At 31.2% G+C, this 17,456-nt stretch overlaps 2 protein-coding genes across 4 annotated transcripts in view; one reads left to right on the plus strand and one right to left on the minus strand.

Moving 5' to 3' along the window:
• Positions 1-6,933, minus strand: part of Mlh1 (DNA mismatch repair ATPase Mlh1) — a 47,933-nt gene extending 41,000 nt beyond the window's left edge. Inside the window, exons 1-5 of one of the 3 annotated variants that reach the window (XM_035350587.2) lie at positions 6,782-6,933; positions 6,127-6,270; positions 5,860-5,950; positions 2,631-2,803; positions 882-954 (exon numbers count right to left, since the gene is read on the minus strand). In XM_035350587.2, coding sequence (XP_035206478.2) covers positions 882-954; positions 2,631-2,803; positions 5,860-5,950; positions 6,127-6,236 — 447 coding nt within the window. In that variant the 5' untranslated portion in view covers positions 6,237-6,270; positions 6,782-6,933. Of the gene's footprint in view, positions 1-881; positions 955-2,630; positions 2,804-5,859; positions 5,951-6,126; positions 6,271-6,776 lie in introns of those variants that run through there. The other 2 variants (XM_035350586.2, XM_035350588.2) reach the window with 2 other exon arrangements.
• Positions 6,934-7,174: 241 nt separating this feature from the next.
• Ssrp (structure specific recognition protein) overlaps positions 7,175-17,456 on the plus strand; it is a 45,432-nt gene continuing 35,150 nt past the window's right edge. The window contains exon 1 of the mRNA XM_035350589.2: positions 7,175-7,330. Within this exon, the coding sequence (XP_035206480.1) occupies positions 7,280-7,330 (51 nt within the window). The 5' untranslated portion in view covers positions 7,175-7,279. The remainder of the gene's footprint in view (positions 7,331-17,456) is intronic.

Genomic DNA, 17,456 nt, shown 5'->3' on the forward strand with positions numbered 1-17,456 from the left:
AAAAGTAAAAAGAAAATTGACAAAAATCTAATTGTTTTTTACCCTTGTAAAAAGCGGCAAACAAATAAGTGAGCGATTCTGCACTTTACCAAGAATATTTTCAAAGGAAAGGCATCATTCTTTATAGAAAATTACTTTTGAACAACCAATGAGATGAAATTATGCTTTAGCGATAAGTTGGTAACGAAATAGCGATGCAGGCATCCATTCAGTTATGTTTAGCAATTTTTATATAAATTATAATAATGATCTGAAATAGTTATTTACTCTTATGCTTCCATTCAGTCATGTTTAGCCTTTTTCATATAAATTATAATAATAAAAAGTATTATATGAAATTAACCTTTCATCTAAATTAAAACATCAATCTTAAATAGCCATTTACTATTATAGTACTTCCTTTCTTGCGGCAATTATTAGGGTTGCTGCAATTACTTTTGGCAGCATTGGCATCAACAATAGTTTGGCGATATTTTACGGCCCTCGAAACCAAATAGTACCTTTAATTTCTTTAAATATAACACAAGGCTCTAATATTTGGTGGCAACAATTTAAAAAGTGATTCATCGTTTATAGTGAATCAATGCAAAATGCCAAAACGAACCCATTATGACAAATTGCCCCTTTGGGCTAAAAAATAAACTTTAAATTATACTGGCATCATATTCATAGTATCTAAGCAGCACCAAATATATCTTAAAAAGCTCTCATTTAATTCTATGTTGTCTGCCCCATACATACACACAAAAAAAGGCATCATTATACATAACACAAAAAATGGAATAAAGAACACTGTAAAAAATAGTTTTTAATTTAAACTTGATAATTTCATTTAATGTAGTTAAAATATTTAAAGAAATTTTATTCTGGAGTTAACTCACAAGAATTTGAGTACCCTTGTTTCCAGCGCAAGGTTTAGGAGGATACAAAGGTTTTCCATCAGAATACTGTACTCTGAAAAGGGAAAAAGGAGTATGCATATATATTAAACACATAAATGCCAGAGTGTTCAAAAATGATTTTCAGATTAAATAAACATATACAATAAAAATTATTAATGCTTATGGATTAGGTAAAAGTTTACATTTGGGTGCCCCTTGTTTCTTGGCGATTCTTTTTTGACACCAAGATTGGTGCCAGGAAGGCACAATTTCAAGATGGCCGCAACACAAAACCAAAATAAAAAGTCAAAGAATTGCACAAACTTGTGTCCATGTACACATCGATCTGTTTTCACTTCAAAAAACATCGTAGAATTGCACAAACTAGGCTTTGCGCACTGCCTTAAACTTGTCCATGTACACCTCAATCTATTTTCATTTAAATAAAATCAGGAAGCTAAAACAAAGTTAAAACTATCATGGTAACCAGAAGTGAGGTTTCATCGGCAAAATTTTTAGAAAATTGTCGCTAATTGAAGGGGCACCCAATTCTACACTAGAGCCATAGTTACTGCTACAGATACTAAATAATGATTTTAACTCGCTAAAATACAGAATGAAATATAGAAAACAGAGGGATGGTCCTGAAGTTATGATTGGATACTTCCTGACAAATCAATCTGAACTAGAAAATATCCTCAACTTATAATCACGTTGCATGCTGATTAATTCTTCATAAGATGAAAATATAAGAAATCAAAACTGCATTTAATACCTTAATCTAACAAATATAATAGTTCAGATTAGGGTAAAATCCTAGTATACGGTGCAGCCTTGGCACGATTTTGAAAATTATCACCAACACCAAAATGACCCGTTTAACTACTCATCGTATATGTCCCGTTTACTGCTTATCATAAATTCGTCAAAAGTAGTCAAATCCCTTGTGCAAGGGATACTAGGATTAAACCCAGATTAAATGAGCTCCAAAACTTACATCAGCTGTTAAAACTTACATCAGCTGTCCAAAACTTACATCAGCATATAGCCTGTGCAAAGTAATGTGATGCAAAGCCTAATTTATGATAAAATTTGTGTGTGCATGTGTGCAGTTTACTGAATACTGCTTAATACTTTTTTAAAAAATAGCATGTTTAAAGCAGGAAACATCCATAATAAAATCCTTAGCTTTTTCAAGAAATCTTTATGTAACATTATTTGTATTGCTCTCCCCATGTACAAATTTGTTTTTACATTAAAAGACATCAGAAAATGTACAAATTCAGCAATGAACAAAATTTTGATCCATAACATTTGATTATTTAAAGATTCTTATTAATTTAAACTATGAAAAAAATCCATTCACATATAAATGCACTCCCAAATAAAGCAATTATTCTCAGAACAAAAGTTTGAAACTAAATACACTTATTTTTTACCTAGTACAAACCTAAGTTAATAAAATCTGTATCTTCATTTCTTTATGATTTATATATTATAAATTATTAACCTCAGTTTATAAATTTTCTGGAGCATTATTCCCACTCATTTTTAATAATAATGAAAATAATGTAAAATCAGACTCTGAATAATTAAAATCGTGAAATATTTGCAACAAATGCATAACTGAAATGCATTTATGGGCTGCATAAAATTGCTTTGGGGACCGCATATTGCTCACAGGCAATCAGTTTGAGATTACTGTTACAAAGCTAAAACAGAATAATTAGCTATAAATGTTATTCTTACTTATATGCACATTTAGAATTACCAGTTTTGGTAATTATTGTAACATGTGCAACATGGCTTATACTTGCTAATGCTTCTCCACGAAAACCATATGTGCAGATAGATGAAAGATCTTCATATTTTTCAAGTTTGCTGGTAGTAAATCTTTCACATACAATATCCAAGTCTTCTTTCTAATAAAAAAAGTGAAAGAATGTACCTTTTATTAATACATAAGCATTATCAGAGAGACCAAAATTTTTGTAAATTAATTTTAAAAAACTGTTTTAGCAAAAACTTTCTTTTTAGTTTATAAATTTTTCATTGAGTGATTTTTTTTAAAACTGAAAAAGTATATAATAATTATTTGATTTTCAATTTAAGAAAATAGTAATTTATAACATTAAAATTTTAAATTTTGCTAAACATTAATAAATACTTTACACACAAAGATAATTCTTTCTTTTTCTACTGCCCAAAATATATAATCTATTTAATATTCTCCCTGATTAAAGATTTGTTAAAATCTGACATGTAGCATTCTGATTTAAGAAATCTAGTTAAACAATTTCCTCTACTTGATAATTTTCCCCCCCTTAAAAATTTATAAGCTGCAGTCAATATATAATCCATTTATTAGTATATTACTATACCTATCGTTAATATTTGGTTGTAATGAAGGTTTTCCACCAAAAGTCTTTCTTAATAAAGTTAGAAAAAAACAGTATGTTTGGTAACATGAAAGCAGTATGTTTAGTGGGGATAGTAATCACCCCCCAATCTATGATTTCTGGGAGTTTTTCAAAGCTTTTGACACAGAAACTTGGTGGCAACAAATCTAAAAACAGATCAACCTCATGTCAGACATACTGTGCAGAATGGAAGATAGCAGCAGCAAGATAGCTGTAGGTGTGAAAAAAGATAGACGTCTGAAGAAGCAATGTCGGGGCTATATGGTGGGTTTAGCAAAAGTTCCCATTCAAGTCCATACAGAGTCCAGCCGGTGAATACAGACACATCTGCTCTTGCATTATCTTGATGGAACATTACCTTTTTGCAATGGAACTTAGTTCGATGTTTTCCCTTGATAGCAGCATCAAGACGGACTAGCATCTCGTTGTACACCTTACCATTGAGGGTTTTACCTTTTTCTAGATACCTTTTCTGTTAATCAAATTCTGCTTTGTGATGCTGCCGACAGGCTCACCATGTGCAGACCAACCCCCTTTTCGGCCTGTGTTGTTGAAGTAAATTCACTTTTCATCACAAGTGTTGATCCAGTCGAGAATTTTGTCCTTGCATTCAGCAGATTATTGTAGCCCCGGACACATCTGTCCTTATCTGCTTGAATGAGCTCATGCAACACCCAGCGATTGAACTTGTACATCAAATTTATGTCATGCATAGCACGACTAATGGACACTGCATTAATGTCTAACTATTTAGCAAACTCTTGAGTGATTGCATACTGATCTTCTTCCACAAGTTCTCACAAGTAAGCCTCATCAACATCAGTGGGCAAGCCAGAGTGTTCTGCTTCTTGAATGTCATAGTTCTTGTTTTTGAACTTTCAGTACCAAACCTTCACAGTGTCATATGATACATTAGTACCTAGTTAGTTTTTCTGTACACAAGCATTCCGTAGCTAAATTTTTACAACAGAACTGGAAGTAAATGATGGTTCTAATCTGGTAGCATGATAGTTCCATTTCAGACATCTTGTACTTAATGATAACGTTTTTTATACAAATTTCACAAGACAGTATTCTAAAGCAAGTTTCTTTCCTTCAAATGCCAAAAATTGTTTTACAAAATACGATTAAATATGGCAATTTGAATTGTTTGCGCAGATGATATTTGGGGTGGTGGAAAACTTTCTTTAAAACCCGATACAGTTAAAAGTCTTTAATCCTAACGTCCACAATCTGGAATGATCTATAATTCGGACCTCAAAGCTACAAACTTTCTGCGCATGCGTCAACGCATAATGCGTTAACTTGTGTGCATAATACGTTTACGCATGCACGTTTAATGTATAAAGGACGGTATAAGCTAAGCTAAAATAATCTAATTATCTATTTCAGTTAATGTTGCAGATTGCGTTGTTCCTTAATCTTCTAATTGGATCCGGCTTATTATTTTTTGCAGACTATCAGAGCAATTTTATAAAAGTAAACTTGAACTCTCGATTATGTCAAAAAGAATTTCCGATTCTGGAGCTACCAAAGGATCTACAAAGCGAAAGCATGTTTCGATGTCCATTAAACAAAAAGTGGAATTGCTGCAAAAAATGGATAAAGGCATATCCTTTGGTTCTCTAACCATTCCGAAATCTGTTTTATCAATTTCACGCTGCTCTGGGGGAGGGGGGGACGACGCGGCGCGCAATGAACTGGAAGTTGATATGTCAGCACTATCCTTATCTTCAGGGCAGATGTTTTTATTTTATTCGGCTTATAATTCCTTACTAAATGTTGTATTTTATCTCGATGCACTCCGTCTTTGATACGATTTAAATCAAAAACACATCGTCATTATAAATATCATGAATACACATCAAATAGTTTTCTGGTTGCAATTTTCTAATTTCGACTATGCGTAATGTATGCTTTACGCACGTGCATGTTGAAAGAAACGTTTAATAAAGTAAACAAATAAATATTAAGCTTTTTTTTTTTTTTTTTTTTGTAAATTTTGATACCCTTTAGATCATAATTGCTCTTTATTTCATAAATTATGGTGTCATATTTTTAATTTTATAATTTCTACATGCCATCTTACCAGATTTAAACTGATGATCTATAATCCGGAAAAACCGATAATCCGGAATCGTCGAAGTCCCGATGAGTTCGGATTAAAGACTTTTGACTGTATTTTGTTCCTATTACTTTCTCTAAAATTTTTTTAACTTATTAATGCTGTTACAAATATTCATATTTTTCTAAAGAATATCAAAGCATTATTCCAAGTACAGTCAAATCTGTATCACCTGGAATCATCTGTACTACCTGTAATCAGTGAATCACCTGGAGCTCACAATAAAATATGTTAAACGGGCATTATTCACTTAATCAGGAGGTACTTTTTCTAGGAGCCCTTCCGTGCTACCAGAATCTCATTTTCCAGAAAAGTCCCACCTAGCAGCAACTGTTGCTAGATATGATACCTCTTAAATGTCAAAAGAAACTCCTCTTGGAAACTTACACTACTAATTGTTAAAAAAATCTGACTGAATCAAAAAAAAACTTACTTGAATACCTGTACCATTATCTTGTATCTGGAGCATTTTTATGCCTCCTGATTTCACAACAACTTGAATAGTCGTTGCTTTAGCATCTAAACTGAAATAAAATTACAATACAAAAATAATTTCTGAAGAAAATTTTAAATAGGAGTCTAAATTCTACATATATATATATATATATATATATATATATATATAATGAATTCACTATAATACTTTAATAATAATTTATTCCCCCAACGTACTGTATAACTAAGTTAACATCAAACAAACCTATTTTCAATCATTTCTTTCAGAGCACTGGCTGGTCTTTGAACAACTTCACCAGCTGCAATTCTGTTAACTACAGTTTCATCAAGTTTTTTTATTACACCAGAAGCCATCTTTAACAGCACGTAAAATAATTCTTCACTACAACTAAAGGGAAAAGAATATAAAAGGAAGTTAATAAGATGTACATACATATATATTATTAAGTGAATATATAAAAATTAAAAGAGCAACAAATTTAATCTCGGTTAAGTACTTTCCCCACTTTTGTTTTATCCTATGTTGATCCTAACAACATCCCATTTTTATGTTCACTTTTAATCTTTCAATATGTGCACATTATATCGAATTCCTGTTAATGAATGGATGAATAGGCTTAGGTAATCCAAAGTTTACAGATCGTAAAATTTTTATAATTTAGGGATGCGATGGGCAACAGATTTTCTGATCCGGTGTCATTGCACCAAGAGGCAAAATGTTAAAATTTATATTACTACTGTTGTCATTTTTACTATCATTTTCACGAACAGTATATCTGTTATTAATTACGGATTTGAGACGCGTGCAAATTTGGAGTTTATCTCTTATCTCATTCAAAGATTTTTCCGTATAAAATATTATGTTAAAATTAGCACTAAAAGAAAGGTAATTACTTAACAGATCTCTCCAATGAAGTTAAAAATTAAGTCTTTATCTTACAATAATAAAACATCAAAATTCATTATTTTAAGTAGCTTATTTGATTTGCAAAAGACGACAATATTATTATAATGTATTAAAACACAAACAAACACAACTGTATCTCGCGCTCATGCAATACAGTCGCAGTTATTTATAAAAATAAATACAGTTAAATATTCAAGTGAATCAGTAATTTAAAAAATAATACTTTCACGGTGTGTAATATTTTCAGTAATACGATTTCAAGAATTTTTATAAATATAGCTGTATAACTCGATTATAAAATGCATATTTTATATGAAAAATTGTGTTCAAGTTTTCATCTTTATATTTAATAATATACATATAAGAAAACTGCAGTGAAGTGAAACTCGTCGGCAGAATTTCCGCGCTTTTGTTAGTATTTGCAGTTGCGAGACACAGGTTGTTGATTTGTATGTTATATATGACTTTTTGAATTAATTTTCTGTTTATAATGGATTTTTTAGAATATCCTGAAATAGTAAAGGAGGAGAAGGGTTGTTTGGTGAGTACCAGCTATCATTCTAAGATTTCCTTTTGACCTTTTTCAAATTACGATCCGAAATAATATCAGTAAGTTTGATACGTAAAAGAATCCTCCGTAAAGTTAAGACTTATAAGTACTTTAGCTGCCAAAATATTACTTTGTACTCGAAGAGTTAAGAGATCAGAAACATTTTTTCATGTTTCACAGTAATTTTACAGCGAACACGTTTATTATCGTGTTTAAGTTCAATAAATTATGGAATTAGAGCTTGGTGTAATTGCTAATGCCTGGAATGTAAAGGGTAGAGAAAATATGATATATAAGAATTAACGCGCATTAAATTATTGACAGTACGATAATATACCATCAAAAATGATATTTCCACCCCCTTTCAGCTTCTCGCAATTAAAAGTTTCAATTTTTTTATTATTTTTAATAAGGCATCAGCTTTACACTAAATCTATAATTATATTCATGGTACAAGTATTTGTATAACTTTCCTTAGGATGAAACTTTACATGGCTCATATTCATAAGTAGAGATAGATTAAACCTAAATTTTCTGGAATAAGTAAGAAAACGGTATGTAAGCCTAATATGAAAATTTTGTAAATGAAGCAGAATTCGTCATTGATTTTAATACAAAAGAAATTCACCACCACTACTACTTGTTGTTTATAAGGAAATTACAAATAAAATTTATTAAATGAAGTATGTAATACACTCTTAAATTTGGTGCCTCATTTTGTACATCATTTGACAAAAGTATGTACTTACAAATCACCCTGTCAGATTTTGAAAATGTGTAAAATTCTGGTGACCTTATAAGAATTCTTCAATTTTAACAAATATTTTGGTATGCATTCTTTTTATCGGTTTAATCCTAGTATCTTGTGCACATGGGATTTGGCTACTTTTGGCAACTTTATGATGAGCAGTAAAAATGCGACATATACGATGAGTAGTAAATGGGTCATTCAAAGAATATAGTTATACATAGTATAGTATATACATAGACGTTCTTTGGATCATTTTTGGTGTTGGCGATAATTTTCAAAATCGTGCCAAGGCTACACTGTATACTAGGATTTTATCTTGTTGCAAATTCCAAAAGTTTTTATTGATGTCTTATTTTTATCTTGAATTTCGTTTTTAAAATATGAGTGTGTGTTTTAGCTAAAGTAGAAGAAACTAAAAACATTTCTGCAGGAATACAGTATTTTGTGCAAATAATTGCTTTTAAACTCTTCTTAAGCAACAGCCATGAAATTTCCATCATAACAAAAGAAACAAAAAAAATCTTGTTAAATTTATTTATTAATTTTTTGGCAGAAATACATGATTGTAATGTAAAATAGTTATTCAGTAAATATATGTTTACAACTACAGTCAAAAGTCGTTAATTCGGACTCGTCGGGACTTCGGCGATTCCGGATTATCGATTTTTCCGGATTATAGATCATCACTTTAAATCTGGTAAAATGGCATGCAGAAATTATAAAATTAAAAATATGAAACCGTAATTTACAAAATAAAGAACAATTATTCCCCCGACGCATTCGTAGAAAGTTTGTAGCTTTGAGGTCCGGATTATAGATCATTCTGGATTATGGGTGTCCAAATTAACGACTTTTGACTGTATAAACCCATCAAAATTAGCTACGGTGTTGTGCTAATATGTGAGTATCCAAAAACATTTAAATTGCCTCTCAGAATTCAATATTTGTAGCTGATTCATCTGGTAGATAACTGGAGTTGCAAATACCATGACATAAGTAGCTAAAAACATTCTCATTACATATACAGCTTCATGATCCTTGATTCTTTACTTAATGCATCCTTATTCAGTAAATGCTGAACTTAATTTTGATCTCTATTTTCAACTGTCATGTTTAAAAGCTGCTTGGCATAACATCGGAGCTTTATATAGGACACCTGAAAAGCTGGTGCAGCAGCTATATTTACTTACATATTTATATGGTACATTCTGATTATTCACACCCCTTGCCAAAAGGTCTCGAACTTTTCGGCAGGCTTAGAGAATATTTCGAAACTTCTTGATGATTGATTTTTGCAAAGCTACAGTGAGATATTCATTTTGAAAATGATGTCAAACTAAGAATTCCTAGAAGAGAAGCAATCAATAAAATTGAAAAGCAAGGAACATCAATAGTAAAACACTACTTATCTTTTTTTGGAAAATCCTTCCCCCCCCCCCCCCACATACAGACAGCAATCTATTTTTGGGGTTTTCTTCCGCAAAGGATCCGTTGGCGCCAATGCGTATTTATTCACCAAGCTCAACAACTGCTCATCGGCCATGATTTTAGCGGTGTATAGTTATAGTTAAGTAGCAAGATATTTAGTATATAGAAGTAAAATAAATAGGTTGATGATGACATTTAGCGGGGTTACCCCGGGAGGAAGCACGCTGTATTATTTAACACAAGAACGCGCGTCGCAATTAAATGACATACAAATGAAACACATTATTGTAATTCAGTGAAATAATGCATTCTGTATTAATTGCAACATTTATTATATAAAATAACTTAAAAATAATGGTTATTTTAAAATTAATAACAGACATACAAATGAAACATATTATTACAATTCAGTAAAATAATACATTCTGCATTAATTGCAACATTTATTATATAAAATAACTTTAAAATAATGTTAATTTTAAGATTAATAACAAATAAAAGTACTTACATTTTCTTCAGATGACTAGGAATCATTGATTTCTATGAGAAATTTGTGTTTTTTTTAATTTTTGAATGCAAATATAATCCATATTATGCAGAATTATTACATGGATAATGAGTTATATAATTAATTTTCAAATCAATTAGGCTCAAGAAGAATTAGATATTTTGTAGTTTTATACATGAAGCTTCTATTTCACAGTGTTCTTGACATATTTTATTTTACGCTTCACACATAAAGTTTTTGATTTTCTGTCTTTTTTTTCTTGAGCACATGTAACATCTCCAGTAACAATTTTCTTTTCTTTGTTAGCGAATCTTCAAGAGAATCTTCGTTGTATTCCTACTGTTTCTGTTATTATTTCAAATGAGGATCTAAAAGTGCAAAGCCAAATCAGAAATGCCTCCTATTCTTAAACTTCTCGATGGAGTTTTGGTAGATAAAAGCAAGATCCTTGAATTTATGCCGGCAATATTTAATAGCGAAAAAAATATGCCCATCAGTTTGATATTCTGGCCACAGAATAAGTGCCACCCATTTCGCCGACTATATCAACTGCTCCTTTTGTCATGTTATAAAACGTAATTAACTTTAGATTTCTTCAAATCTCCCATGCTTTCATCAATACGGTCATCATTGTGCATAGTTGACAAAAGGTTAACACATGTGTTCTTTTCAGCCATATAAGAAAGTAGCATTATATCCTTATTCGACACAAATTCAGGTGGGATAATCTTATCCTGGCATATTGTTCTAACGATAGAAATTTTATTTTTCTGTAAGAAATTGGCCAATTCATAATTGGTATACCAACTGTCTGTGTCAAACAAAACATGACAATTCTGAAAAATGTTTCTTCCAAAATTATATAATGGAGATGCACTTTGCTTTTTCACAAAAACTGTTGACTTTCTTGTATGACCCATCTGGCTGCTGACCTGAGTAAATCTCCATGTTCAAAGTACAGAAGGTTCTAAAATCAACCACAGTAAATATCTTTATACCATATCTTGCAGGTTTCTTAGGCATATACTGCCAAAAGGAGCATTGTCCTCGAAAATGTTCTAGCTTTTCATCCAAAAGTCATGTATTCCCTTACATGATATGATTTCTGACAATTCTCGACAAAATTTTCAAACAAATCTCTTATTGGAGCTAATTCATCACTCTTCTGTTATCCCGTGTTCGACATTATCGAATCGTAAGGCACGGAGGATGAAAAGAAAATGCTTAGTTCATTTGTTTTATGAAAAATATCCAATCTTGTTCCATCAGTCGCCCATAATTCTCTAGCGTTTACATGGGAGGATTTGTGCAATCCAGCTATGTACGAGTCCTAAAAAAGCAAGAAACTTTTCTTTCTCCATAGGTTCTGCGTCTTTTTTAAAATTTCCCAAAATATTTTTTACATAAATATTAAGAGTATCTCACAATCATTTCAATCACTGTGTCATCAATATTAGCTTCCATTCATGAATGGGTGAAGTTACATCTTTAGATATATATGTATTGTCAGGCAATTTTTTTATGATATTATGGGAATCTTTGAATTCAAAAGTGTTCTTTCTTCCATTTTGTTGTTTTATCTTTTCCTACAAAATAGTCAGTTTTATCACAAGGAATGTCTTCTGTAGAGTCGCACTATTTTTCTGATTCAGACTGATGATCACTAAATATATTGTAAAGTATTTTGTAGTAATTGACAAAATAACAGATGATCTTCTTAATAAAACATAAATTTTATTTTTAGTTTAGGGAGATAGATAATTTGAAAAAAATTCTTTAGTGGCAGATTTTTCATACAACTACTAGCTGGTAAAACTTCAGAATTCTCATTTTAAACAATTTCTTACGTTGCTGAGCAATGGTTACATCATACAACTATGGCATTGCCACTTCAATAAATATATATTTATTTGTTAAATAACAAAATATTACAATGTCTTCATTATCTGAATCTAAGAAAGTCCACCTCTGAAAAGATGTTTGGAAACTTATAAGAAATGATGTTCTGCAAATTTATCTTAAAATGGACCTAATTCAATGCTATATACATTAGTGCAATTCATAATATCCAAAGTGAGAATGGAAAAAGCAATATTCTCATTTCCATTTATGAAATAACCAATGCTGTTGACAAATTAATACGTACCCTAGGATAATTCCAGTTCCAGGATATCATTGAAATTATTTCTCCTTATAACAGATGTGGGAAAAACACTGATGAAATTAAACATGACATCATCATTTTCTTCTGAATGATGCAGCCATACATATGAAAAAGGCAGATGAAACACTTCTCAAAATGATGTATCTGAAAAGAGTCATAAATGCTTTACGTGAAAAGTTCATGAATTGTTGCCAAACGGTGACAAACATATTTTTATTCTAAGAAAAATATTTTTAAATCTCTGTTATAGTGAGAATCTTTGGAGAGACTGCAGCTGATATATTACTTTTGACAAAGTGGGTAACATGGTCAAGTGAGATTGTTATTATGCCAAGCAGTAATAACTTTAGGGGGCATGACAATGTGATGGCCTAAGATACTGAATGCTGAAGATTCAAACTTGGATCAAACTACAAGTATTCAGCCATTGTATTGCTCAACTGCATGTGAACTTGAACAAAAGTATGAATATCTTGTTAGTGAAACCCATGACATAAAATCAGAAAATTTATAAAGTTTTTTAAGATTAAAACATGGTCAATTTTGTTATGAATCCCATGATTCTGATATGTTTTAAATACACTCCTACTACACGGATAGAGGTGGAATGATCATTGTCCTGCTTACAACAGATACATCATGTCAGTGTAAAATCTGAAGGAAATTTTAGGTTGTTCGAATATGGCAAAGAATACCGGCTATGGACCTGAAGAAAGATGCCGTTTTGAAAAACTTTCTAAGGGAAACTGGCTTGTATTTGCATTACATATGAGGAAAACTAGAAAAATCAACCATGCAGCCAGCCCTTTAACCATGATATGAAATTACATCAAACTACCAGTATTCAATATCAGTTGTAGGAAAAATCTGAGGAAAATGCTTGCAATATCGTGTAATCAGAAATTAACTATGTGTTGCATAGCAGGATTACTTTTGCAAGTGTCGAGGTAGAGAATACTACTTTTTTTGTTTGTTTGTTTCTTTTTCTTTATACAGGTATTTGTCCATGGTATTCATTACATATATTCTCTATCATTCATACAGAATACTAATAATTTTAGTAAAAAGCGTTTTTTTCATTAATTGCTTTGCTTGTCGATATTCTCAAAATTATGTTTAATAATTAGTGCTACTGTACATTTAAAAGATTAATGGATTCATTTCTAAATAATACATTTAAAACATTCATTTTACACAAGCAATTTTTCAAAGTTGTTTTTTGAATTTACTTGCTGATAGCTTAAAATATTTTATTTTGAAATAACTGTCTTTTTCATAATAAATTTGACAATGCCAAGTATCTTCAATAATATTCAAATTCTTCAAAGTAGCATTGTAAATAAAACTAGAATAAACATTATACATCTTGTTATCTTTCAAGATTCATTCAAACTTTGATTAATTACTCAAAGCAGTGGTTTACTAACTTTGATGACCCTGGGAATACATAAAAGTATTTTGTCATCTCAGAGAACCAATAATATTTTTTTTTTTCATTCTAATCTAGTGTACATAAACACCTAGCATCCTCTGAAAAGTAATTTTTAAAAATGCATTAAAAATATATCAAATTTTTAAGCATGAAAACTGATTTAATTCTTATTATTTTAGGTAAAAATAACAGTAATAAAAATAAAAACTTAACTATTTAAAATGTATATTATTGCGGCCCACGTTAATCATAATATTTTAGGAGGCCTGTGGTTATGCGTGTTTAAAGTCTTTTAAAAATTACGTAAGAACACAGCCATACTATTCTAAAAAGCCGTGTTATTTTCACCACCTCTGCCGGTAGTGACGCACCGCTAGCCAGCGGTAAAACGGAGCCTCGAACAGACGAAAAATATTCTTTGTCTAAAAGTGAACCAAATTGCTACCTCCGACAAACCAATTTGCCAGGTTACCAACTTTGAACTTTTATCGCCATTTTTGGTGATGTTTACATTTATCGGATCCTCTGCATAAGTGCTTCCTTTTTTTTGCGTTAAAAAAAGTGGATTGCTCAAACTTTGAATATCAACATTGCATACATGGGGCAAGAGAGATGTGTGCTATGTGTTTACCTGAGTTTATGGGCAACTTTGTGGGTTGTTACATAACTATTTTGGTGACATTTTGTTGTGCAATGTGAATACAGTTTCGTGTTTTTTGTCGCAAATAGCCAGAAGGAACCAATATTACTGTTACAGATATATTTATGTATGAAGTAAATTTCTGTTTAATAAAAACTTAGTTACACTGAAATGCTGCTTTACTGAAATGATGAAAATAAAGTAACATTGAATGAGCCTGATAGCATGTCTCAATTTTTCAAAATGAATTGTTATTATTTCTTTCTCAACAGATAAATAAGTATCTTTACTGCAAGCAAGCACGTGTGCGAAAATGTAAACTGTGAAATAAATCTGCATTTGAGTGCTCGTTTGTTAATAATCTTTGCCCATTGATTGATACACCAACTAAAATTTATATTGTAGAATTATCTGGGAATAGTTAAAGTATCAAAAAAGGAATAACATATTTTTTTTTAAGTTGTAAAAAAAAAATTTGAAGAACATCCCAAGTAAATTTAGTTATTCTGTAAGAACATTTGCCACTTATCCATGATGTTTACTGTACTTCAGAAAAATATTACTGAAACTTTGTACTTAGAGTCAGGTGTCGTAGATACTAAATAGGAAATCTTTTTATTAATTGTTAATTTTCAATGGCGAAAAATCATTGAGGCATTTGAAAAAATGCAGTATACTGAATACTTGCAAATTTTGCCCACTTTCGCTAGATGGCATATTGAAATAAAAGGATCGTGCATAGTTGTCATGTTGTAATGCTGGTGATCCTGATGCAATTGACAAAAGTGCAAATCTGAAAAAGTTTTTGAGATTCAAGGATTAGAATGGCCCATTTAAGTTGTTAATGCATAATGATTGCATCTTTTTATAACATTTTCTGTCTTCTTGATATTCATATTGTACAAGTTTCCTTCCTTGTCATATAAGTATTAAATATTCAGCCTTGAATCGTGTCTCTAAGATAATGATAGAAGCATTAGCTAAACTTTTTTTCTAAACATTTTTAATTTCAAAGAATAGAAAATGCTAACTTTGTTATCACATTCTGACCTTTGAAAATAAATTTAATCAAATTAATGAATTTTCAGCATTTTTTTTTTTAATTAGTTTATTTTGAGCACTTGATGTAAAATTCTACTATAGCATGACCACTACTTTACTGCAACCACTTTAGTAGAAATCATCAAAGCGACTTGATGTAAAATTCCACTACTGCATGACCAGTACTTCACTGCAACCACCTTAGTAGAAATCATCAAAGCGTCGGAATATTCCAAATTCTGGTGAACTATGTGCATAACTATTATTCAGGCAACCAGGTGCATGACAAATATTCAGTTTCCAGTGTTGCCATTTTTGTATGGATTCATTTTGTTTTATTCCAAGTTCCAACGGCTTTTGTAAAAAAGTGTTTTTTTTTTTTTTTTTTTTGTAGTAAAGTTGATTTTAAAATTTGTGCATGGAGGATTTTTCTATAATAGAAGAAAGGCAGATGAAATTTCTGCATATTTTCCTGCAACATCTCTAAAGGAACAATGCCTCAAATTCTATTTCAAAACAATTGCTAAGAAATTTCCACTACATCCAAAACAAAAACGGGCTTGTAACTAGGTTTACTGTTTATCTTTTGGAGTAAATATATAGTTAAAATGTGGAATATGTTTGTATGTAATATATAATATTTTAATATTTTACAATAAAAGCCCCCCCCCCGGTCCTGTAAAATTTGGCAAACTTCACCTAGGTAGTTGCAATAATATGCAAGAATCTATTGAGTTATATGGGAAATTCTATAATTTTTCAAATGAAAGTGCATTTGCTTCTAATTACTTTGGTACTACTTATAAGGAGTGACCATGAGTGAGCAGTTTTTTAAATATAATCTTTTCTGCTTGCATTGTGTAATTCTAGCACATGGGAGAATTTTTATTTCAGTGTTGTGCTAAGAATGAAGAATTTAAAAATTCATTTTAATCATATTATGCACTTTTATTTTCGAGAAGGGAAAAGTGCTAGTTGGACTGCTCGTAAAATTTTTTTTATGTGTTAGCAAATTGCTGTTTCTGATGATACAGCTCAAAGGTTTGTAGAGAAGTGTGAAAATTTCATCCTCGAAGATGATATCACTGTGTGTGAGCATCTTATATAAACATGGTCCTGTGAAAGAGAGCTATTGCTGAAATTCTGAATTATGCAGTTCGAGAACTATCACACAGGTTAAGTATTCCAAACATTACAATACGTTATCATTTGAAGAAGAGTGGGAATGTAACCTGATAGGTATCCTGTACTTTAACAGAGCAGAATATGCTTGCTTAGCATGAGGCTGGGAAAAAATTATAAGATATTTTTCCCGCCTTCTTTGCATGCCTTCATGGTGTAGTTGTCAGCACATTTGATGCATATTCGAGAGGTCTGTGGTTAAATTCTCGGCAAGGGCGTTGCTTATTTTTCATCTCTCTTGTTTTCAAAAAATACCTAATGTCTCTACAGAATGGTTTGATTCCCTGTGAGTGTACTGCACATTTTTTACATCTCCTGCTTAAAAAAACTAATGTCTCTACAGTGGTGCCCGAACTAAAAGGTGATAGATGATGATTCTCCACCACCAGGATTTGGTGATTGGGCCCCCTATTACCCAGTTACCCTTTGAAAATGGAAGTATAATAAGGTATTTCTCCCACCTTCATAGCATGCCTTCGTAGTGTAGTGATCAGCACGCTCGACGTGTATTCGAGAGGTCCGTGGTTTGAGTCACGGCTGAGGGTATGCTCATTTTTCACATCTCCTGCTTCCCCCCCCCCCCAAAAAAAAAAACTAATGTCTCTACAAAATAAAGATTTTTTTTTTTTAACAGTATATTACTTGAGATAAAAAATGGAGATACTGTACAATAATGTTCCAAAAAAAGAGCATGAAGTAAGTCGAAAAAAATCACCTTTAATAATATCAAGAAGGAATTTCATCCCAAAAAGTAATGCTTTGTTTATGGTGAAACAACAAAAGAAGTGTACACTACACATTTTACGTAATAAATCTGACAAATTTGTAAAACTATTGTTCCCAAATGACAGTTTTAAAAACATAAAGTGAGGTAAAACACGCAGAATTGTTCAATTTTTTAGACAATCATGATGACAGTGTGCATCTTCACATTTTGATAATTGTCTCACTAAGTATGATTGGCTCTTTAG

This window comes from Stegodyphus dumicola, chromosome 11 (assembly GCF_044657685.1).
Source record: "Stegodyphus dumicola isolate Sdum_Otavi_A_Nest chromosome 11, ASM4465768v1".
In the NCBI taxonomy this organism is placed as follows: Eukaryota; Metazoa; Arthropoda; class Arachnida; order Araneae; family Eresidae; genus Stegodyphus; species Stegodyphus dumicola.